Source organism: Saccopteryx bilineata, chromosome 9 (assembly GCF_036850765.1).
Source record: "Saccopteryx bilineata isolate mSacBil1 chromosome 9, mSacBil1_pri_phased_curated, whole genome shotgun sequence".
Taxonomy (NCBI): domain Eukaryota; kingdom Metazoa; phylum Chordata; class Mammalia; order Chiroptera; family Emballonuridae; genus Saccopteryx; species Saccopteryx bilineata.
This window is the reverse complement of record NC_089498.1, coordinates 3,773,758-3,795,815: the sequence shown is the minus strand read 5'-3', so window position 1 is coordinate 3,795,815 and position 22,058 is coordinate 3,773,758. Positions and strand designations below refer to the sequence as shown.

The following is a 22,058-nucleotide window of genomic DNA, read 5'->3' as shown; positions in this document are numbered from 1 at the left end:
CTGAGGCTGGGATCCTGGCCTGGCCCCCACCCTTCCTTGGCTAAGAACCAGCCTCTCCGAATCTTCCTTTGAAACACACGTTTTCCTGCATAGAGCACACATACAGAAAGCCGCTCTCAGGGGAGGGTGGATCAGTCGCTCACCCGAGATCGTTCTGTAAATGCGGCCGAGCCCAGGGGCGGGTGCTCTGTGTCTGCTGATCCTCGCAGGGTCCAGGGTCAGGGAGAGGACATGGGGGAGGAGATGAGACCAGTACTCGTCCAGTTCTGGGTATGTGCCGGACCCGGTCCTATGTGTTTTAACTTGGTCACTGCGACCTGCCCTGGTCTGGCTTCTTCTCTGAGTCACCTTTGCCAGGCCCACCTCCCTACTCTGCCCTAACTGCGCTCTGCTCTGTGCCTCTCTGTTGTCCATTAATACCTTGTATCGAAGATAGATATCGAATAACAACACACATGCAGCACGTGGCTGCGGAGCCACCTCGGACGACAGATCTGCCTAAAATAGACGAGCGTATTTAACAGTAGTCGATATTAACGTCGAACATCTATTGACACTTTCTCCCTTGGTGATCACCTACAGCACCCACCCCCCCGGCTTTGAACTCCAGCTCTGTGCCAGTTTCTCGAGCCTCCCAGTCTCCTCCAAGCTCCAGCCCCAGCTGGCTGTTTATTTATTCTCTCCTCTCCGGTGATTACCAAGCGTCCCCAACAAAGCGAGACCCCCCTCTACAGTGCCCCTGCCCCCCATCTCAGGAGCTGGCACCACCATCCAGTCCTCAGAGGAGGACCTAGAAGCCAGAGTAGAACCTTCCATTCCTTCCGGCCCATCTGACCCCGTCACCGTCAGGGAGGGCCGGCAGGACCATGTTAGCGTCTCCGGATTCAGCCACCTCCCACCTCAGCGCCCTCCGCTTCTCTACCCTGGCCACCACCCCGGGCCACCATCCTGGGCCACCACCGCGCCCTTCCCGGCCACCACCCTGGGCCACCCTTCCCGGCCACCATCCCGACCACCACCGCGCCCTTCCCGGCCACCATCCCGACCACCACCGCGCCCTTCCCGGCCACCACCCCAGGCCACCACCGCGCCCTTCCCGGCCACCATCCCGACCACCACCGTGCCCTTCCCGGCCACCATCCCGACTACCACCACACCCTTCCTGGCCACCATCCTGGCCACCACCCCGGGCCACCACTGCACCCTTCCTGGCCACCACCTCAGGCCATCACTGCGCCCTTCCCGGCCACCACCCCGGGCCACCATCCTGGGCCATCACCGCGCCCTTCCCGGCCACCACCCCAGGCCACCACCGCGCCCTTCCCGGCCACCACCCCAGGCCACCACCGCGCCCTTCCCGGCCACCACCCCAGGCCACCACTGCGCCCTTCCCGGCCACCACCCCAGGCCACCACCGTGCCCTTCCCGGCCACCATCCCGACCACCACCATACCCTTCCCGGCCACCATCCCGACCACCACCACACCCTTCCTGGCCACCATCCTGGCCACCACCCCGGGCCACCACCGCGCCCTTCCTGGCCACCACCTCAGGCCATCACTGCGCCCTTCCCGGCCACCACCCCGGGCCACCATCCCGACCACCACCACACCCTTCCTGGCCACCACCCTGGGCCACCACTGCACCCTTCCTGGCCACCACCCTGGGCAATCATCGCGCCCTTCCCGGCTCCCCCAAGGGCCTTCCCACCAGCCTCTCTGTTTCCACTCTTGCCCTTCTACAATTCACCACATGCAGTGGACAGAGGGATCTCCCTAATCTATAAACCGGTTCAAGTCGCTCTCCTGCTTAAACCCTTCAGTGACAGCGCACTCAGGCGGGAGCCCGGGTTCCCTCCAGCCCCCACCCCCAGCCCACATCCCTGCCCTCTCCTCGTCCGCTGTCAGCTGTCAGCCTCCTACACCAGGGCTCTCACCAGCCCTGCTTACCTTAGCACATGCTGTTCCCTTTGCCCGGAACCCCCATCACCCTCCATCTGGCTCCTTCCTGTCGTTCTGGTTTCCGCTGCCACCATGACACCCGGTTTAAGAAGCCTTCCTTAGTCAATCCATCTAAAATTGCTTTAACCCCCGCTGCCCCCCAACACTCTGAAACGGTAGCCAACTTCATGTGAGTCATATCCCTCACCACCATCTGACTCTGTCTGTCTTTCGGCTCACTGACGTCAGGGGCACTAGAATGTCAGCTCAGTGACACTCAGTGACACTCAGTGGCACAGAAGAGGAGACGGAAATGACCATCCGACGGATGAATGGGCCTGTAGATGAATGAACGTAGGCGTGAACCTGTGAGGCTGGCTTTGCTGTCCCATTTTACAGACAAGGAAACTAAGGTGCAGAGAGGCTAAGTGACCAGCCCAGAAGCATCGCGCAGAGCCCAGGCGGGTCTGCAGTCGGGCGTCGGGCCCGCCAGGACCACCTCCCGTGCACTCCCCTGGGCCTCGCCCATGCGATGGCCTCCTTTGGGGTGGCCCCACCCCGCCTCTGCAGACCTCTTGAGGTTTGCTTGTCTGAGCAGCTGTGGGGGGGGTGTGGCTACTGGGCTTTCCGTTTCTCATTTTGGGTTCAAACAATAGACCGGCCCTGGGCAAGTGGCTGGGCGGTGTCATCCGGACACCTGTCTGTCCCCCTTGGCTTTGCAGGGGACCTTATTGGGGGTCTGTGGCAACACTGGGAGCGGCAAGAGCAGCCTGCTGTCGGCCATCCTGGGGGAGGTGAGTGACTTGTGATCATGTATGTCCACCCTTAGGCCGATCAGGGCCTCCCCAGTTCAAGTCCCCCCCAGTGAGTGGTACCATCACTTCCTTCCTCAAAGGGGCCTGAGTCAAAGCTTTGATACATTGCAAAGTGGTGCCTGCCCTGGGGTGGGGGTGGGGTGGGGAGGGTACAGAGGAACCTGCCCCAGGTCACAGGGCAGGCAGGAAGGAGCCGCGCCAGGCGGAGGGCGAGTCGGGTACGTGGAGGTGGGGCGCCTGGCGCCTCCCTTCAAGGTCGCCTTCCCCTGCGGCTCATGGTCTGAGTACGGAGCGCAGTCATTTAGAGAATTCGTTCTTCCTGATGAAAGCCAGGGTTCCGATCGGAAGCGGGAAGCCCAGTGCGAGGCAGAGAGGGGAACGTGGATAATGGGGCCCTGGGCAGGGGAGACAGGTGAGGGTCGTGGTCTCTAGGGATGTGGGTGTTCGGACTCCTCACACAGAAAGGCAGGAAGGACACAGGGTCCAGACCCGGAGGCCTGGGGCCTAGAGCCCCATCGCTGTGGGAACGCATTTGTGGAACCATTTCAGATGACAGAGAGGGGGCCACGTCCCCGCTAACTTCTTCCTCGTGATGTGCGGAACTGGGGACCGTTCTCCGTCTAACCACCGCGACATTATCATCACATTAGTGACCATTCTGTTCTGGGACATCCACAGATGGCCGGGGGCTTTCAGTCTCAGGAAAGGGGCGGGGGGGTGAGCGGGGAGAGAAGTCTGGGGTGTCGTCAGGTGACCCTCATTCAGTCCCACAGGAGTTGCCCGGCTTAGCTCCGTGTTCTTGGGGCCGTGCCCTCGCTCACGGGTGGCCCGGGCGGGACCGAGTTATTGAAAGTCCCGCAGGCAAGGCCCCCGGGGTGCGCCGGGCAGTGGGGCCCTGCCCGCCCGTCCTGAGGCTGGGCCCGCTGTCCCCGCAGATGCATCTGCAGGAGGGATCTGTGGGGCTGCACGGAAGCCTGGCCTACGTCCCCCAGCAGGCCTGGATCATCTCGGGCAGCGTCAGGGAAAACATCCTCATGGGAGGCCCGTACGACGAGGCCCGGTAAGCTGGGGCGGCCGGGGAGGGCCGGGTGTGCGTGTGCACCTGCCTGAGGCTGGTTTTGGGGGGGGGCATCTGGGAACTGCTGACGCTCACTGTGCCACACACAGCACAGCTCCCCTCCCTGTGTGGGGATGGGCACCACACCCATCTCCCGGCCCAGTCAGTCGAGGCCCAGAGAGGTTAAGCCACTTGCCCAACGTCACACCGCTGGCAGGATCTAATAGCCCTGGGGTTGAACCCAGTTAGTTGCTTTCAGAAATTTCACACTTAACTACCTTAGGATAGAGGCCAAAATCCACCCCCTCCAAAAGGTCAGTGTAAGACTTGGCATTAATTCCTCCCAGACCTCTACGTCGGAAGCCAATAGGGTGATGAGGTTGTTAATGGGGAGGAACCTGTCTTCCTGGCCCCGGTGCCAGGCTGACCTGCTTGGCATGTTCACTTGGAAAATCGGAATGAAGTCTACGGAGTGAAGGAGCCTAAAAACTGGCCTCGAATATGCTACAGCTGGGCTTCCGGTTGCGGCTGCGGCTGCAGTGGACTTAGACCTCTGACTCAGTGCTTGGTTTTGCAAACTGCCCCTCCCCTGCTAGTCAGAGTGCCCCGAGGGCACAGACCTGGTCTCCTGTGATCCAGCTCCAGCCTGCCGTCCTGTGGGGCCCTCAACGGCAGGTCCAATACCATTTCGAGCACCCTGCTTGCCCACCCCCCGAATTACCCAGTTCGGTTTAGTGGTATCCCAGCAGCACTGTGCACCCTGGTGGGCCAGATGCCTCTTCCTCTGAGACCTTCCCTCTCGTTGGCTGCCAGTCCCGGACAGTCCTGTCTCCTTCACACCTCTGGTGTTCTCCCTTCCCCATCGCCACGGCCACCTACGGGCTGTGGTCACTGGCCGGACCGTTCCCCCGCCCCTGCCCTTGGCGCCCTGTGTCCATCCATCTGCCTCTCGCTGGGTTCTGCGCCCGGGGCAGCCGTCCTAATGCGCAGCCCTCATCCGGTCACTGCGCTGTCCTCGGACAGAAAGGACTCGGGCGGACACGGAACATCTGCCCCAAGGGCTCAGCACTGCTGGGTGTCTAACGCACAGATAACTTCACCCACAAACACAAACGCCCACGGGCAAGAATGTCCACTCTCCACATCGTTCACAGTGGCAGATGACAGGACATGATCCAAATGTCCATCTCGGGGTACTGGTGAAACCGGTGGAGTAATTCCCAGGGCAGCCACGTCCAGGGAGACTGTGGTGCCGCTAAAACGGAATAAGCCTATGGGTGCTGCACACGTCCGTGCTGGAATCGGTTCTCTCTGAATAAACACCTAAGGAACGCTCCTCGCGGCTGCTTCTAAGATAAGCCGCTGGGAGTCAAAGACGCAAGAGAGACTTGCTCCTCACCGTGTCCTCTCTCTGTCCTGTTCAGATGTTCGCTAAGGGCGGGTATTAGATTAAAAGGAAGAGGGAGAAGGGAGGAAATGGAAAACAAACACACACCTCCGGTGGTTTGTCATTAAACTGAGGATCCACCCCAAACATCTTAGCGCAGAAGGCGAGGTCCCTTCCCCCCAGCATGGGCGGGGCGGTGGCAGGGCTGCGTCCTGCCCTCCCTGCAGCCCCCCGACTCTGCAGGTACCTCCAGGTGCTCCAGTGCTGCTCCCTGAACCGCGACCTGCAGATCCTGCCCTTTGGAGACATGACGGAGGTGAGTGGGAGGCCGGCGTCCTCCAGCTCAGTCGTAACGTTCTGGGGGTCCCCAGGCTGTGACCCGGGTCACAAGAGGAGTCTCCAGCTTTGTCTTCTGACCGCCCAAGCCGGCCCCATGGGTTGCTGCCTCTGAGCCTCCCCATCGGGGGAGGGAAGTGGAGATGAGGAACCTCCCACCTGCGCCCCTGGCCCCGCCCACCCACCTCCCTGTCCCGGGCTGTCTGTCACTCATCCCTTGCCCACGACCCATGCGTTTTCTGGATAATCCATTGCCTTTCACACCTGCTGCCAACATGAGGGCACACAACTCCCTGGTAAGATCAAAGCCGTCTTGTCTCGATTTTACTGTCTAATCTCTTGGCCACCTGCCATCAGCCAAGTGCCATTCCGGCCACTCGAGTGCGTTGAGGTGGGCCTGGAACCACCCCGTGCCCTCCTGCCTCCGACGACCGCCACACGGTTGTCTGCATCAACGACTTTCTTTTGCTTCTTCATTTGTTGCTTTCTGTTGAAGATCCCACCGGTGAGTGGGAGCGCGTGGTTCTCATCCTTTACTGTCTGACTCACTGCACTTAGCACGATTGTCTCAAGATCCACCCGCCCTCCGGCCACCGGCCGTGCCTCACGCTTTCCTGTGGCCGAGCAGCACCCCGTTATGTGTGAGGGTACTGCAGCTCCTCCACCCAGCCATCCACTGAAGGACACTTTCTATTAAGCACATTTTGAAAACTCTGTTTTAAATGTCAGGGTTGCCACATTATCAGGTGTCTGGGAGTGTGCACTGAAGGGGAGGAGCGTGCGCTGAATGGGAGGAGCGTGCGCTGAATGGGAGGAGCGTGCGCTGAAGGGGAGGAGCGTGTGCTGAAGGGGAGGAGCGTGCACTGAAGGGGAGGAGTGCATGCTGAAGGGGAGGAGCATGTGCTGAAGGGGAGGAGCTTGTGGGAGGAGCGTGCACTGAAGGGGAGGAGCGCGTGCTGAAAGGGCGGGGCGTGCATTGAAGGGGAGGTGCGCGCACTGAAGGGGAGGAACGTGTGCTGAAGGGGAGGAGCGTGCACTGAAGGGGAGGAGCGCTGCTAAAGGGGAGGGGCGTGTGCTGAAGGGGTTCCGTCTCTGCCATCGGACAGGCGGGCCGGGCTCACCCTCCCGACGCCATGCCTTTGGCTGTTTGTCCGCAGATAGGGGAGCGGGGCCTCAACCTCTCCGGGGGGCAGAAGCAGAGGATCAGCCTGGCCCGCGCCGTCTACTTCAACCGGGACATCTACCTGCTGGACGACCCCCTGTCGGCCGTGGACGCCCACGTGGGGAAGCACATCTTTGAGGAGTGCATTAGGAAGGCGCTCAGGGGGAAGACGGTCGTCCTGGTGACCCACCAGCTGCAGGTGACCGCCCTTCCGGTGTGATTTAATAACAGCCTAGTAGCGGCTACCCCTGCATCTCACACTACACCCCCAAACTCGGGGAGTGTGGTAAAGAACTTGGACCTGCTTCTCCAGCGGAAGAAGGGAGGCTGGTAAAAGTCAAAATCAAAATGCAGGGTCTCCGTTACCTTCAACATTTTAACGGGTGTGGGCCTGTGCTTTTGAAGAAAATTAGTAAAAAAAAAAAAAAATGTCCGTCAGAGAAGAAGTCCCCAAGTCTCAGGGGCGGTGCTGAGCCAGCTCGCGGCCTCTGCGGACCCCGCCCCCCACCCCGAGATTTTCATTCTTGGTTTTGGCCTCAACACACGGTCCTTATTTCTCCCTCTTCTTCTTAGACTTTGGCTTTACTATTTATTTTTTTGTATAACATATTTAAGACGTAAAAAACGGTTGAGAAAGCAATCTAATGAAAACCCATGTGTCCAGCACCTAGATGACCCAGTCGAGTGCGAAGCCCCCCTCCCTACCCCTCCCCAGCTTTGTTGCTCATGGTTCCCGCACATCCGCCCCACCTGTGTGACTCCGCAGACCCGGGAAGGCCTCCCCCCCCCCTCCACCGTCTTACATCTTTACTAACTGATATTTTACTTTCTCTGTCCTGGGTTGATGGGCCTTTTTCCACTCAACATTATGTTTTTGAGACTTTCCACGTGGAGACATGTAACCTGAATGCCCACTGGTACTTGTATTGCAAAGCCTATTTCAGATTTACATATCGGGGGACGGACATTGGGGTGACCCCCTCAATCTTTCACGTTCACCAAAAAACGCTTCAATGTGCACCCCACGTACGTCCACGTGCTCATTTGAGAGTTTCCAGGAAAGCGTGCGAAGGGTTGGATTGTTGGTTCGTGTTCTTCAGACATCTTGGGTTTTACTCGATATTGTCAAACTGTGGTCTAGAGGCGTTCTGCCTACCCGCAGCCCACCCCCCAACAGTGTAGGAGGGCTCCCTTTTCTTCCAGCCACCACCCACACCTGGGGGGGGTCCAATGTTTTGTTTTTTTTTTTACCAACTTGGAAATGAATAATAATATTATATCGTGATCTGAACTTACGTCTTCCTTCTGAATAGTGAAGTCGAACAGCTCTCTGTGTATTGACTTAAAGCCTTGTTTCTGCTGACCCCGCAGTATCTAGAGCACTGTGACCAGATCGTTTTGCTGGAAAACGGGAGAATCTGTGAAAAGGGCGTTCACCGCGAATTGATTCAGAGAAAAGGGCACTATGCCCACCTCATCCAGAAGATGCACAAGATGGCCATGCAGGTGACTGGCACCTCTCCACAAGGCTCGCCCGCTGCCTACCCTCCTCGTGGGGAGGGGCACCCCCTGTGCTCACTGTCCCGCCCCCGCTCCTCCCCCCCCCCCCCGCCCCCAGGGCAGGCTTCAGGACACAGCACAGACAGCTGAAGAGACTCAGGAAGGCCAGGCCCAGGACACCAGCCAGGAAGAGCCAGTCGGTGACACTGCTGGTAAGGGTGCTGGGGACACAGGGCCGGGCCAGCACCTCCATGTCCTCCTGGGCCCCAGACCGGGCCACAGCCCTCACTGTTGGGGACGCTGGACCTCCCACGTCCAGGCTACTGGTCCCAGCGAGCCGAGACCCGCAGAGTGTGGGATGGGCTGGTCAGGAGGCCCGAGGGACAGGAAGTGGGTGTTGTGGGGGGTGCAGTGGAGGGGTGCAGAGACAGAAGTAGGATGGGAGCGGTTTTGGCTGGAAATGGCATAAATGGAAAACTCTGCGCCGGACTTTCATTCATCGCGTGATTGTGGACGATGAAGGGGCTGAAGTCAGACACGACTTTGGCCCGGTCCTCGGCGTCCAGATGCTCATGGCCTTGCTCTCGTCTGAGACGGGGCCGCAGGACAGGAAGACCTCCCTTTTTACAAGGGAAGAGCAGTTCTGGCTTTGCACTCCGGCCCTGCTGCTTCCAAAGCTGTGTGACCTTGGCCAACCAACGTAACCTCTCTGAGCCCCCACTGGCAGAAGCGAAGAAGGGAACAGCGCTGACTTGGTGGTGCTGCCGTGGAGATCCGATGAGGTCGGGCAGAGAGGAGCCCGGCACGGTGCCCGGCACCTTGGAGGCCCCCCGTCACGAAGGGCGTCTTCAACTGCGAAAGTCAGACACTGACTTGGGCAGAAGAAAAATGGGAAGGAAAGGGTGTAGATCACAGTGCGGGAAGCACAGTTGGAGCGCCAGGCCTGCGCGGACATGGGGGTCTCAGGAGCGGGGGCAGGATCTATCTGGAGAGAACCCACCCGAACAAGTTCCAGCCTCGTGTTGAGTTCCAGGAGGAGCATACCTCCCCCACCCCTAGGAGGTATGGGGTGCTGTTGTGAGAAGCAGGTGGGTGCCTGGGGACGTTCTCCACTGTGACTTCCTGTGTTGTCGACAGTAGCGTCCCCTGGCACCTCTGGGTACCGGTCTCCCTGCTCTGCTCGTGGCCAAGAATCTGCCCGGACTGGCGTCACCGCTGTTTTGGCGAAGTTGTCTCAGAAGCGTATTGCTGCAAAACATTTCGCCATCCGGTGACAGGCCAGCCAGTTGACAGAGGGGGAAGCAGAGAGGTTAAGCGATGGGCCTGAGGCTGCACAGGATCGTGGTGAACAACTCTGGAACCCAGCTCGCTGGTCCAAGGGCACTACCACCTTCATTCTCTCCAGCTGCCTCTCCTCTACCCCCACCTCCCCACCGAGTGCTGGGGGACTCTGGGCCCCCCAGGGTTTACTGAATAGCTGGGCATGGACACCCTTTCCAGACACTGGAGTCTAGAGTCTTCTGTGGAAAAAACCTGCTGGTGGTCAGGTTTGGGGGGCACCGTGGCCAGAAGGAGAGAGAGCTGGAGGAGGCGGCAGCCAGGAGCAGGAGGCTTGGCAGGGATGCCCCTGACACTGGAAGGAAACTGGGAGGCACACTGTGTCCTTCTCCTTCCCCTGCCCCAGGCCTGGACAATCAGCTCACCAAGAAGGAGGAGATGGAGCAAGGCTCCCTGACCTGGCGTGTCTACCACCACTACATTCAGGCAGCTGGAGGTACAGTCGGCCCGCACACCCGGCCTGGGGCTCTCTGGAACTAGCCCTCCCCCCTGAGGCTGGGACAGATCAGGAGGTGGGAGGTCACAGGAGGTCCAGAGGCACGAAGGAGTCATGCCCCAACGGTTCACCTTGCACAACCGCAGCCACACTGGGTTGTAGCAGCTCTCCCTCCATGGTCGGTGCTGGGAGCTGTCTCCATAGGTCCTTGTGTCACAGTGTACCTGAGGTCCGTTTGGCCAGGTATGGTCAGACACGCAGACAGAGACACGACAGTCACGCAGGAAGAGGTTTATACTCAGACCCCCAGACTCAGCGGGCAGGCCATGCCATGTAGAGCCACGTGGGGAGGCACCAGGGCTGATCAAGAGGCAGAGGGGTGAGAAGGGAGAGGACAGCCCAGAACCCTTACTAGGGTTTTCATGGGAAAGAACGGGAAAGGCAGGGTAGGCACACTGAGTGAGCTTAGGATCAGATACTTTGAATAATTTCAATGCGGGGGGGGGGGAGCTCTGGGTGATAGGAGTGTTCCCAGCGGTTTGGTACCTGGCCCTTGGGAAATTCCAGGCATGGGGGATATTGGCTTGGTGTGTGAAGGTGTGAACAATGAGATAGTTGGCAGGGTGGGCCGTGAGCGGGCTGGTGTGCGTATCCAAAGTGCGTGCCTGGGAGTTGCTGGCCATCCCTAGGGACGAGCTCACCCGGGGAAGGGCTGTCTCTCCTGGACCAAAGTCCCCATGCCCAAAGCATCAGGACACAAGACATGAGAAAATACATTTCATGCAGGACCCTGCATTTTGGCATAATTCAAAGCGCATAATTGAAAGTTGTGAAATCCACTGAGTTGAATTCGTAGCGGCACTGAGGGGAACAGACTAGAGTGGGAACTCTCAGCCTCGCTGCCTGTCAGAACACGGGGACACTTTTACCTGGACGGTAGTCAAGTGCAGTCCTGGAGACGGTGGCCACTCGAAGTGTCAGAGCGCTGGCTCTCTGAAGTGGTGCAGGTCGCCCCTCCCATACCCATGTCGCTGTACAATGTCAGACAAACGTGCCACAACCAAGCACAGGATTCTGCATTTTTTTTTTTTTTTTTGAGTCACTTAAGAGATTTCTGAGAGTCACTCTGACTCTGGGACAACTTTTTACTCTTCACTGAAGTGGGTGCTGACCCTGTGTCAGGTACCCCCTCACCCCCCGGAGACTCAGTAAATGGGGACAGGAGTTCCTGACTCAGGTAATGCACGAGCTTCAGTGCCGTGCCCGGAACGTCACACACGAGGGGACGCACCACGCACGAGGCGGCTGGGGTTATTCTGAAAACCACACGCCCGGACCTGTGTAAGGAACTCCCTTCTCTAGGACACGGCTGGGGTGCCGGACACTGGGCGTGGGTGCCGGACCCGTGTCACCTCGTGTCGACTTCAGGGCAGGCCTGGAGGCTGGCAGGGCTGCCGTCACCACCTCACAGCTGAGGAAGTAGAAGGTCACTGCCCTTTGGGACCTTGCTCAGGGTCACATGGTTTGAAAGTGGCACAGCCAGGATTTGAACTCAGGGCTTTCTGACCTCAGAAGCCAGTTCTTTCGTCCCCTTCAGGGTGTCCAAGGCGGATGGATGCGGGTCAGGGAGAGCGAAGGGCAGGGGTAGACGCACAGCTCTGTCAACAGGGTCCCCTCTCCTCTCCTTCCCCAGGGTACGTGGTCTCTGCCTCGGTTTTCCTTCTCATGGTGGCCTTCATCCTGCTCCTGACCTTCAACACGTGGTGGCTGAGCTACTGGCTGGGGCAGGGCTCCGGGGTGAGTGCCCCGGTGGGCGGGGTGCATTTCTGTGGGCGCGTGGCGTGGGGTGGTTTCTCTCGAGGATCAGAACACGGGCTGGGAATGGTGCCCACGGCCGGCCCAGGGCCAGCCCCGCTGAGAGGGCAGCCGGGCGCCAGGGAGCACCTGTGGGCACCGGGCTTCCGTGCCCCCCCCCCATCCCGGCTCTGACCAGCGTTCCCAGAACGAGCTGTCACCCTGCCGTCTTCCGGGGTCAACACCAAGGGGTTTCTGTCCCCAGACAGCTCCCTGAGATGCTTTCCTTTTTCCTTTGCCCTCGCTCTGCGTGACTCAGAACCGGCCCCCGCCGCGGAGGGGGTGAGGTCGGGCGGGAGGCCACAGGGAAGGTCCACGTGCTGAACTCCGTGAGGGCCGGGGAGGCAGGGCTTCTGCAGCCACAGCTGCGGGCAGGGAAAGAGCTGAGTGCCAAGCCATTCTGACCGTTGTGGAGACGAGCTGGGCACTTTAAAGGGAGAACAAGGGAGCAGGGAAGGGGGTGGCCCCTTTGAATCCAGTCAGAGAAGTGAGACCTACAGGGGGAGGTGGGTGCAGGCCATGGGGGGGGAGGTGGGTCCAGACCCTGGGGGGGGAGGTGGGTCCAGGCCCTGGGGGGGAGGTGGGTCCAGGCCCTGGGAGGGGAGGTGGGTGCAGGCCCTGGGGGGGAGGTGGGTGCAGGCCCTGGGGGGGGAGGTGGGTCCAGGCCCTGGGGGGGAGGTGGGTGCAGGCCCTGGGAGGGGAGGTGGGTGCAGGCCCTGGGGGGGAGGTGGGTCCAGGCCCTGGGAGGGGAGGTGGGTCCAGGCCCTGGGAGGGGAGGTGGGTCCAGGCCCTGGGGGGGGGAAGGTCGGGTGCAGGCCCTGGGGGGGAGGTGGGTCCAGGCCCTGGGAGGGGGGGGGAGGGGGGTCCAGGCCCTGGGAGGGGGGGGAGGTGGGTCCAGGCCCTGGGGGGGAGGTGGGTGCAGGCCCTGGGAGGGGAGGTGGGTCCAGGCCCTGGGGGGGAGGTGGGTCCAGGCCCTGGGGGGGAGGTGGGTCCAGGCCCTCAGGGAGGGAAGGTCAGGTCCAGGCCCTCAGGGAGGGAAGGTCAGGTCCAGGCCTTGGGGGGGTGGGTCCAGGCCCTGGGGGGTGAGGTCTGGTCCAGGCCCTGGCGGGGAGGTGGGTCCAGGCCCTCAGGAGGCTGTGTCTTCAGGGTCCTGAAGTTAAGAGTCTACCCTCCCGCAGAGACTGCCAGGTGGGGGTGCTATCCTTGCAACAGTTACATCCCAAGGGGATGGTTCTCAGGTCCGAGAGAGAGAGAGAGAGAGAGAGAGAGAGAGAGAGAGAGAGAGAGAGAGAAGGAGAGAGAGAGAGGTGTGCTTCTGACTTGTCCTAGACACAGACTCGCCGTCCAGAGCCCTTTGTAGACCCAGAGCGGGAAAGGGGGCTCGGGACAGGCCAGGGGTCGGCTAGGACCCTCGTCACCTCTCCACAGCAGCGCCTGAGCTTTCTCAGCAAGCGTTTTAACTGAGGGGCTGCCCCCCCGCACATGCCTTAAGCCGCTAGAATCCACGCGGGAGTCTGGCTTCATTCATCCTATAGGCACATGCAGTTTATAATGTAATCTCCAGCCCCTCTCTCCGACTTGCAGAATGGGGGGTGGGGTGGCGGAAGGTTCCAGTGTTTGCTCATGACTCGGGGTCTCCTGGTGACCAGCCTCCACCCTGAGGCCAGCCCCAGCCCCCTGCCATGTCCTTGCCTACAAAGACTCCCCCGTTGCTCCAGAGACTCCGAGGGTCTTCGAAGCCACGTATCAGAACAAAAGATGCTCCTCGCTCCCCAACGTTTAGGAAACCCCACGGGTTCTAGGATCGCTGTGCCAAGAACGGGGTGTGGGGGGGCACAGACCCCGTCTACATGCGGCCACACCCCGTCCCCCACTCTCTCTTGAAGACCAACAGCAGCCAAGCGAGCAACGGAACCGCCGACGACCCAGGGGACATACTGGACAACCCTCTCCTGTCCCTGTACGAAATGGTGTTCGGCCTCAGCCTCCTGGCACTGACCTGCGTGGGGGTCTGCTCCTCCGCGGTGTTCACCGTGGTCACGAGGAGGGCGTCCACCGCGCTGCACAACAAGCTCTTCAGCAAGGTATGGGCCTGGGCGCCCGCGGAGCCTGACCTGGCCCCATCCTCTCTTCTTTTTAAATTATGCCAGACTCTCCTTTTTGAGCAGTTTCTGGTTTCAGAAAGATGGATTGGGAAGGATACGGGTCCTCGCACGCCCCTCACCACCCCCGCCTTCTCCTGTTAGCAACATGTCACATTGGTGAGGGGAATCCGTTACCACGGATGAGCCCAGATGGACCTACTGTTGTTGTTATTATTATTATTTTTAATCTGTATTTTTCTGAAGTTGGAAATGAGGAGGCAGTCAGACAAGACTCCCGCATGTGTCTGACCAGGATCCACCTGGCATGCCCACCAGGGGGTGATGCTCTGCCCATCTTGGGGCATTGCTCTGTTGCAACCAGAGCCATTCTAGCACCTGAGGCAGAGGCCATGGAGCCATCCTCAGCACCTGGGCCAACTTTGCTCCAATGGAGCCTTGGCTGCAGGAGAGGAAGAGAGAGACAGAGAGGAAGGAGAGGGGGAGGGGTGGAGAAGCAGATGGGCGCTTCTCCTGTGTGCCCTGGCTGGGAATAGAACCTGGGGCTCCTGCACGCCAGGCCATGCTCTACCACTGAGCCAACCAGCCAGGGTCCTCCTATTATTAACTGAAGTCCACGGTCCCCCCTTGGTGTCGTATGTCTGTTTACTGTCTCCACGGTATTTCCCTTCCCCGAGTGTCCCACCACTGCAGGTGGACACTGGGTCGCCAGGTGGATACAGGCAGGCCGGAGAGGTTGTACTGAAGCTCCCTGCTGCTGGGGGTGTGGCATGACCCTCCAGGGTCCCTCACGGGGGGGTCGATGGTCGCAGGGAGCCTGGCCTCTGTTGGCTGTGTACTATCCCATATAGAGTTGCTTGCAATGGCCCTGCGTCCCCCGTTAGTATCCTCACGTTTCTGTGTGAGAAACTGGGTGTCCTGGTCAGAACACCGCTTGTCCAGGGTATCGCGCTGCTGCGCTGTACAGCAACACTGTGGAAACATGGCTGCTCTCTCTCACGTATCAGTTATCAGCGTGCGTCCGGTTCTGTGGTGGGCGCTGGGCTCCCGACGGTGAGTGCACAGTGCAGATGTGGTTTGGGCCGCCGTGGCCTTACGATTGACGGAGGGTGACGGACAAGAAAGTGGGTTGTTTTGATGCAGTATGCAAAGTTCCCCCCCGAGATGTGGGCACACCAGGCGGGAAGAATGCAAGAGGCGTCTTACCTCGGCATGGGCGGGTGACGAGAAGACGGGAGTCCAGGAAGGCTTCTTGGAGGAAGGGGCCTCTGCTAAGACCTGAAAGAGAAATCGGAGTTAGCCAGTGTGAGATTAGGAGGTGAACAGAAGCAGAGTGCGTGTGGGGACCTGGGTGGAGCTCAGGGGGGCTGGGGCTCCGAGGGTCAGGTGGGGGCTGTCAGGCAGGGAGGAGGGTGCCCATCACACTGTCGACATTAAGAGTGTGCGTGTTGGAGGATGCGCCAGAGGCATTTCCCCGCGTCGCAGGCAAAGCGCAGTGACGTGGCGGGGGACGGAGATTCTCCCCCAGGCCTGGCTCTTGTTCCTGCCCGGCCTGTGATGGTGGCACCCTCTGGATGGAGTCTGGGGCTCTGCCTCCACACCTCGAGATTCCAGACATATCGGGTGCCCAGGCCTCAAAATAATTACTCGTATTTTAATGTTGAGACAGTATCTCATCTTAAAAATATTTTCTGTCTAGTTTTTCCTTGGCTTTCTTGATTTTAAGTTGCCTTTGTAGTTCTAAATAACCACAGGGAAAGGACAAATCTCCAAGAAAATTGGCTCAACTGTGAAAACAACAAACAAAAACAGGTTTTTGTTTTTTGTAATTTTCTGAAGTGAGAAGCGGGGAGGCAGAGAGACAGACTCCCGCATGTGCCCGACTGGGATCCAGCCGGCATGCCCACCAGGGGGCGATGCTCTGCCCATCTGGGTCGTTGCAACCAGAGTCATTCTAGCGCCTGAGGCAGAGGCCATGGAGCCATCCTCAGCGCCCAGGCCAACTTTGTTCCAATGGAACCTTGGCTGTGGCTGGGGGGGGGGGGGTGGCGACAGAGAGGAAGGAGAGAGGAGGGGTGGAGAAGCAGATGGGCGCTTCTCCTGTGTGCCTTGACTGCTGAGCCAACTGGCCAGGGCAAAAACAGGTTGTTTTGATACTAAAGAGGCAACCAGAAAGCCTCGCCCTGTGTCCCCGCCTTCCCCATCCTCTCTCTCCAGCACTGAGGGACAGAGGGCTCCCACAAAGCTGGCTCCCCCACCACAGGGGAACTCAGCTCTGCTCCAGACCCTCTCTCCCTGTCCCCCCCACCCCCCACCTCCCGCCGGTACCCATGGGCGCTAAGGGTCCTGGAGGGCATGGTCATTTTGCTCCTTGGTGCCTCCAAGTGATTATGCCAGTTCTTCCTGCCTTTGCTCACGCATGTGACAGAGTCCGCAGATTAGATGAAAGAGAACTTGGAGGCAGAAAAGGCAAGAAAGCTCGTGATCGGGCCCACCCGAGAGAGCGTGTGTATGTCGGTGAGCCGCACCCGGTCCACAGTATCCGGCGGCAGGTGCCACACGGCACACGTCGTGACTCAGATGATTACTGTTTAGGAGGCACTCTAAGGTACTTCCTTCCCCGCACTCCTGTTCCATTCCTTTCTCGAGTTTTGCTGGCCACAGAGGCTGCTAACTTCTATTTGTGGCTTTTCCTGCCATCAAGACTTGACGAAGGCGTTTGGTCGGCTGGTCCCCAGGTCAGCGCTGGGAGCCTTTAGAATCGCTCCTGTGGAGCCTGTGGCTGTGCTGGGGTTGGGGTGGGTGGCCTTGGGAGGCCCGGTGTGGCCGTGGTGTCACCATTAATGACTGGGGTGACCGTGAGCGGATCAGTAAGCCACTGTCCCTCCTCTGGGCTTCGGTCTCCGTGTCCGTCAAGGGGACGCTGGACCAGATGCCATGGTGAGAGTGAAACACGCTTCACACTCTTCAAAGGGCCTCCCGCCCACGGCTTTTAGAGAGCAAGCCGGGAATCCGCCCTGGAGGAGGGCCCGTCGTGGTGGAATGCCACCCGAGACGGCAAGTCGCGTGGCATCGCGGTGGAATCGCCCTTGCTGAGCTCGGGTGATCTTGAGTGAACACGGTTCCGTCACGGGAAATAGTAAGAGCTAGCAGTAACAGACTGAGTCCCCGGGGGTTGTTCCCAGCTTTCTGTATATTACCTCCTTCCTTCCCTTCCCCCCTCCCCTCCGGCCCTCCCTTCCTCCACAAATAACAGCTTTATTGAGATGCAACCCACAGAACCTTTACACGTATTTCAGCGTAGGCACAGAGTTATACGCGCTTCACCACCATCCTGTGAAGCGTGATCGCCATCCCCCTCCCAAGAATGAGGATGCTGGGACTCAGAGGGGTTAAGTACTTTGCCCGAGGTCACCCAGCCGTAGGTGGAGGAGTCGGAGCAGATCGACCCTGGAGTCCGAGCTGTGAACCCGGGCTCCACGCCGTCTCTCCCGGACGCGGCCCCTGCCCGCCAGGCTGTGCCCCGCCCCTCTCCGGAGCGTCAGGGCCCGGCACGTCCCAGCGAGGCCGGTCATGTCCCCTCCTGTCCCCCCAGGTCTCCCGTTATCCCATGAGCTTCTTTGACACGACCCCCGCCGGCCGGCTCCTGAACTGCTTCACGGGGGACCTGGACGAGCTGGACCAGTTACTGCCCATCGTGGCCGAAGACTTCCTGCTGCTGTTCCTGGTGACGATCGTCACCCTGGTCATCTCCAGCGTGGTGTCCCCCTTCATCCTGCTGATAGGCGTCGGCATCATTGTCGTCTCCCTTGTCTTCTACACGTGCGTGGGTTCTTCCCGCTCGCTCGCAGACGGGCTCCGAGAGGTGGGGGTTTGAGGCTGGGCGCAGCCGGGACCCGGGTGGCCCGCGTCACCGCCCTGCTCTCCGCCCCGCCCTCCCCGCCGCAGGAACTTCAAGAGGGCCAGCAACGTGCTCAAGAGGCTGGAGAACTACAGCCGCTCCTCCCTGTTCTCCCACATCCTCACCGCGCTGCGCGGCCTCAGCTCCATCCACGTCTACGGGAAGACCCACCACTTCGTCAGCGAGTGGGTGCGGCCGTGTCAGCGTGGTGGGACCGGGGTGGGGGCGGGGGGGGGAGCGGGAGCGGATCCCCGAGACCGGTGTCCTCTGCAGAAGGGTCAGAGAGGACCTCGCTTTACCCCATGTATTTCTCTGAGCCTCCAGCCTCCTCTGGGAGACCACACCTATGAGAAAATGAAAATAACGTGTGCGTGACACAGAAAATGGCTGTGACCCCGACACCCCTATGGGTGGAGCACACCTCTATTAATATAATTTATAGTAAGAAGGAGCCCTGGGTCAGCACTTCTTTTTTCTTTTCTTTTAAGTGAGAGAGTTAGAGAGATACAGACAGACAGGAAGGGAGAGAGATGAGAAGCATCAATTCTTTGTTGTGGCTCCTTAGTTCATTGATTGCTTTCTCATGTGTGCCGTGACTGGGGGGCTACAGCTGAGCAAATGACCCCTTGCTCAAGCCGCAACCTTGGGCTCAAGCCAGTGGCCATGGGGTCATGTCAGTGATCCCACACTCAAGCCGGGGACCTTGGGGTTTTGAACCTGGGACCTCCGCGTCCCAGGTCAGCGCTCTACCCACTGCGCCACCGCCCGGTCAGGCGGGTCAGCGCTTTTTCCATGTTTTCTTTTTTCTTTCATTTCTAGACAGGTATCTCATTTTCATAAAATAAGAAGGAACAGAGCTTTCTAAATAACAAATTTCCTTTACTATTCGTACCCATGGGTTTGCCTTCCACCCGGTTGTTGAAACAACTCGCAGTGATGGTTGTGGGGCTGCACGGTGCCAGAGAGACTAGCTACATGGAAAGACCATCGGACGTGGTCCGCACGGACGGACACCAGGTCCGCAGTCTGGTGGAAGATGGGAGACAGGGCTGTAACGACCCAGGCGTGACTCTGACAGACAGCCAGCCAGAAGAGTTCAGAGGGGAGCGAGGTGGTCTGCTGGAGGGGTCAGGGAAGGCTCCCAGGGGGAGGTGGCGTCTGAGCCGCCCTCTGAGCCCAGTCAGGTGTGGGCATGGGAGAGGGTACGTGCTTGGTGAGTTGGTACAGTGGGTCGACCATGGCGCCCGCTCTCTGGGACCGTGCAGACATCGGGCGTCCCTGAGCGATGCTTTCGTGCAGCCAACACTGAGAGCCTCTCAGGGGCTCAGCACCTGCAGGGGACACACAGCAGCGAGCCAGGCAGAGACAGCCCCCCGCTCGGAGGCGGACAGGGAGGGGCCCCTGCCTCTGCTCACGCGCAGATCCCGGTGCTGGTTCGCTCTGCTTGGCCCGGGGAGGGTCACGTACCCACCCCTGAGCCAGTCCCAGGGCCGGGTCGTTCAGAGTCAACTCCACGGCTGGGAGAGGGGGAGGGGAGGAACGCCCCAGAGGAAAGTCAGGTTGTGCTGGAGGCGGCGGGGAGCTGGATGCTGGAGGAAGCACCCCGGGTGGCCCCTGGGGAACCGTGACCGACGTGTGGCTTCCGGGCTGTCCGTCCTTTCTCCCTCAGGTTTAAAAAGCTGACCGACATGCAGAGTAACTACATACTGATGTTTCTCTCTGCCAACCGGTGGGTGGCCTTGAGGGTGGAGCTCATCACCAACCTGGTGACCTTGGCCGTGGCCTTGTTTGTGGCTTTCGACAATTCCTCTACCTCCCATTCCTATAAAGCCATGGTCATCAGCGTCATCCTGCAGGTGAGGAGGGGTACAGGCGGCGGGCTCCATCTGTGGCCTGCAGGGGGGGCCCACAGGGCTCCCATTACACCTTGGGCTTGGGCCACTCGTCACCTCAGGAGCCACGCACATGGCCGTCTGAAGTTGCCTGTTTCCTTGTCACCTCTGAGCTGGGAAGTCTGTATTTAAAGGCAGTGATTGGGGTCACAGAATACTGGAGTTGAAGGGGAACCTGCAGACAACAGAGTCCTACCCTCTTCTGTGCAGGTGGGGAAACTGAGGCCCAGAGAGGGGAAGGAGTTGTTGGAACGAACAGGGCGTTAGAGGCAGAGCCAGAGCCAGAGCACTGACCTCTCGGTGGCCTGGCTGGAGTCACTTTCCTGTTCATACGCTGGCCCAGCTGTCTAACTTCTCTGAGTGATCTGGGAGGCTGGTGACAAGGGAGGGGTCCCAGTCCTTGCAGGCTTGCTCAGCCTGGGCCCCTGTGGGGCCGACAGGGCCACCCCATTGCAGAGCGTGGAGTCAGGTCCAGGCTGGGCAGAGTCTGGGAATCCAATTTTAAAGACAGGCTGCCTAGGGGGGGTCCCGATGAGGTAGTGCGCGTTCCCCCGGGGTGCTGGGGGGAGGGGCACTGCCTGGTCGAGGTCCACGTCCACAGACTCCGTGGAAGGGCTGTCCCTGCGGGGCTGTGAGGCCAGAGGCCGGCCCCTCAGCCCCCAACCCCTGCCTGGGAACCCTGGCTGCATGTCCCAGGGTCCCCCTCCCCTGGAGCGGTGGCTCACCGTTCTCTGTGCTCGTGTGACTTTCTAACTGGCTTTACAGTCGTGTGCCCCAACACTGCCACCTGCCCTTGAGTGAGCAAAGGCTGCTGCTCCTGGTGAGCCCGCAGCAGGGCACGTCTGCACACACACCTCCTCTCCCACGTCCCCGGGGGCAGGACCCACAGAGGCACAGACCCTGCAGGCGGCTGTGCAGTGTACACCCTCAGACAGCCGGCTGGTGTGGCTGCTGTGCGGTTTACTGGGAGCCGGGCCTGAGCCGGCGCTGAGCCAGACGCGCGCTGGGCCTTGCTCCATTGCGTCCTCACCGTGGGCCACGGGCCAAGCGAAGTGGTTAAGCCTGTGTGGTCCGGGGCGTGCAGGCTCACCCCGGGCTCTGCCACCACAAGCAGGGTGACTCTGGGGAAGCATATTATCCTCCTCGTGCCTAGGACTTCCCACCTGTACAAGGGGGATAATAAATCACAGACTGGTGAGGCATGTGTGCAAACATGGGGGTCAGTGCACGGTGAACACCCAGGATAAACACTCCATGAGTGGGAGCTGTTCCCGTCCCTGACTTACACGGAGGAAACGGGGGGCTTGAGAGTTCGTGTCCCTACCGCGAGTGAGCGACAGGTGTGTCCGTTCTGTCTGCCTCTCTCTGACACACAGTCCTGCCTCCACACACACACATTCACACACTCACACACACACACACTCACACACACACATACACACACACTCACACATACACACACTCACACACACTCACACACACTCACACATACACACACACTCAGACACACACACTCACATACACACACTCACACTCACATACACACACTCACACTCACATACACACACACTCACACACACTCACACATACACACACTCACATACACACACTCACACACACATTCACACATACACACACACTCACACACTCACACACACACACACTCACACACACTCACACATACACACACTCACACATACACACACACTCACACACACACATTCACACACACACTCACACACACACTCACACATACACACACTCACACACTCACACACACATTCACACACACTCACACACACACACTCACACATACACACACTCACACACATACTCACACATACACACACACTCACACATACACACACACTCACACACACACATTCACACACACACTCACACACACACTCACACACACACATACACACACACTCACACACACACATTCACACACACACTCACACACACACACTCACACACACACTCACACACACACACTCATACACACACCAGTGCACAGTTGCTCCAGCGCCTTCCAGAACACTGCGGGAGGTGCCGCACAATGGGGACCCAGAGTCACTGAGGCCAGAAGCTGCCCCTGGCTGATGGCAGGACAGAGGTTGTCCTGAGCCAGTGCAGGGGAGGGTGGCAGGGCCCCTGTCTCCCGAGAGTACTGTATGCACCCAGGTCTCCCCGGCCTCTGTCACCCCGGGAGCTAACGAGGGACTCTGCCTGGAGGCCTGACTTGGCTGCAGAACACAAGTGTTCTGCTCTGTGTCAGCCGGCCCGTCCCCGTCTGTGTCCAGGGTAACGACTCCCAGCCTGCCCCCCCTCCGTC

At 59.7% G+C, this 22,058-nt stretch overlaps 1 protein-coding gene across 3 annotated transcripts in view; it reads left to right on the top strand.

Annotated features, from left to right (window-relative positions):
- ABCC11 (ATP binding cassette subfamily C member 11) overlaps positions 1–22,058 on the top strand; it is a 53,918-nt gene that overhangs the window by 23,674 nt on the left and 8,186 nt on the right. For 2 of the 3 annotated variants that reach the window (XM_066243836.1, XM_066243835.1), the window contains exons 12-23: positions 2,663–2,734; positions 3,691–3,815; positions 5,443–5,515; positions 6,693–6,896; positions 8,069–8,203; positions 8,316–8,409; positions 9,882–9,971; positions 11,665–11,768; positions 13,712–13,909; positions 17,523–17,749; positions 17,876–18,013; positions 19,498–19,684. In XM_066243836.1, coding sequence (XP_066099933.1) covers positions 2,663–2,734; positions 3,691–3,815; positions 5,443–5,515; positions 6,693–6,896; positions 8,069–8,203; positions 8,316–8,409; positions 9,882–9,971; positions 11,665–11,768; positions 13,712–13,909; positions 17,523–17,749; positions 17,876–18,013; positions 19,498–19,684 — 1,647 coding nt within the window. The remainder of the gene's footprint in view (positions 1–2,662; positions 2,735–3,690; positions 3,816–5,442; positions 5,516–6,692; positions 6,897–8,068; positions 8,204–8,315; positions 8,410–9,881; positions 9,972–11,664; positions 11,769–13,711; positions 13,910–17,522; positions 17,750–17,875; positions 18,014–19,497; positions 19,685–22,058) is intronic. The other variant, XM_066243838.1, reaches the window with a different exon arrangement.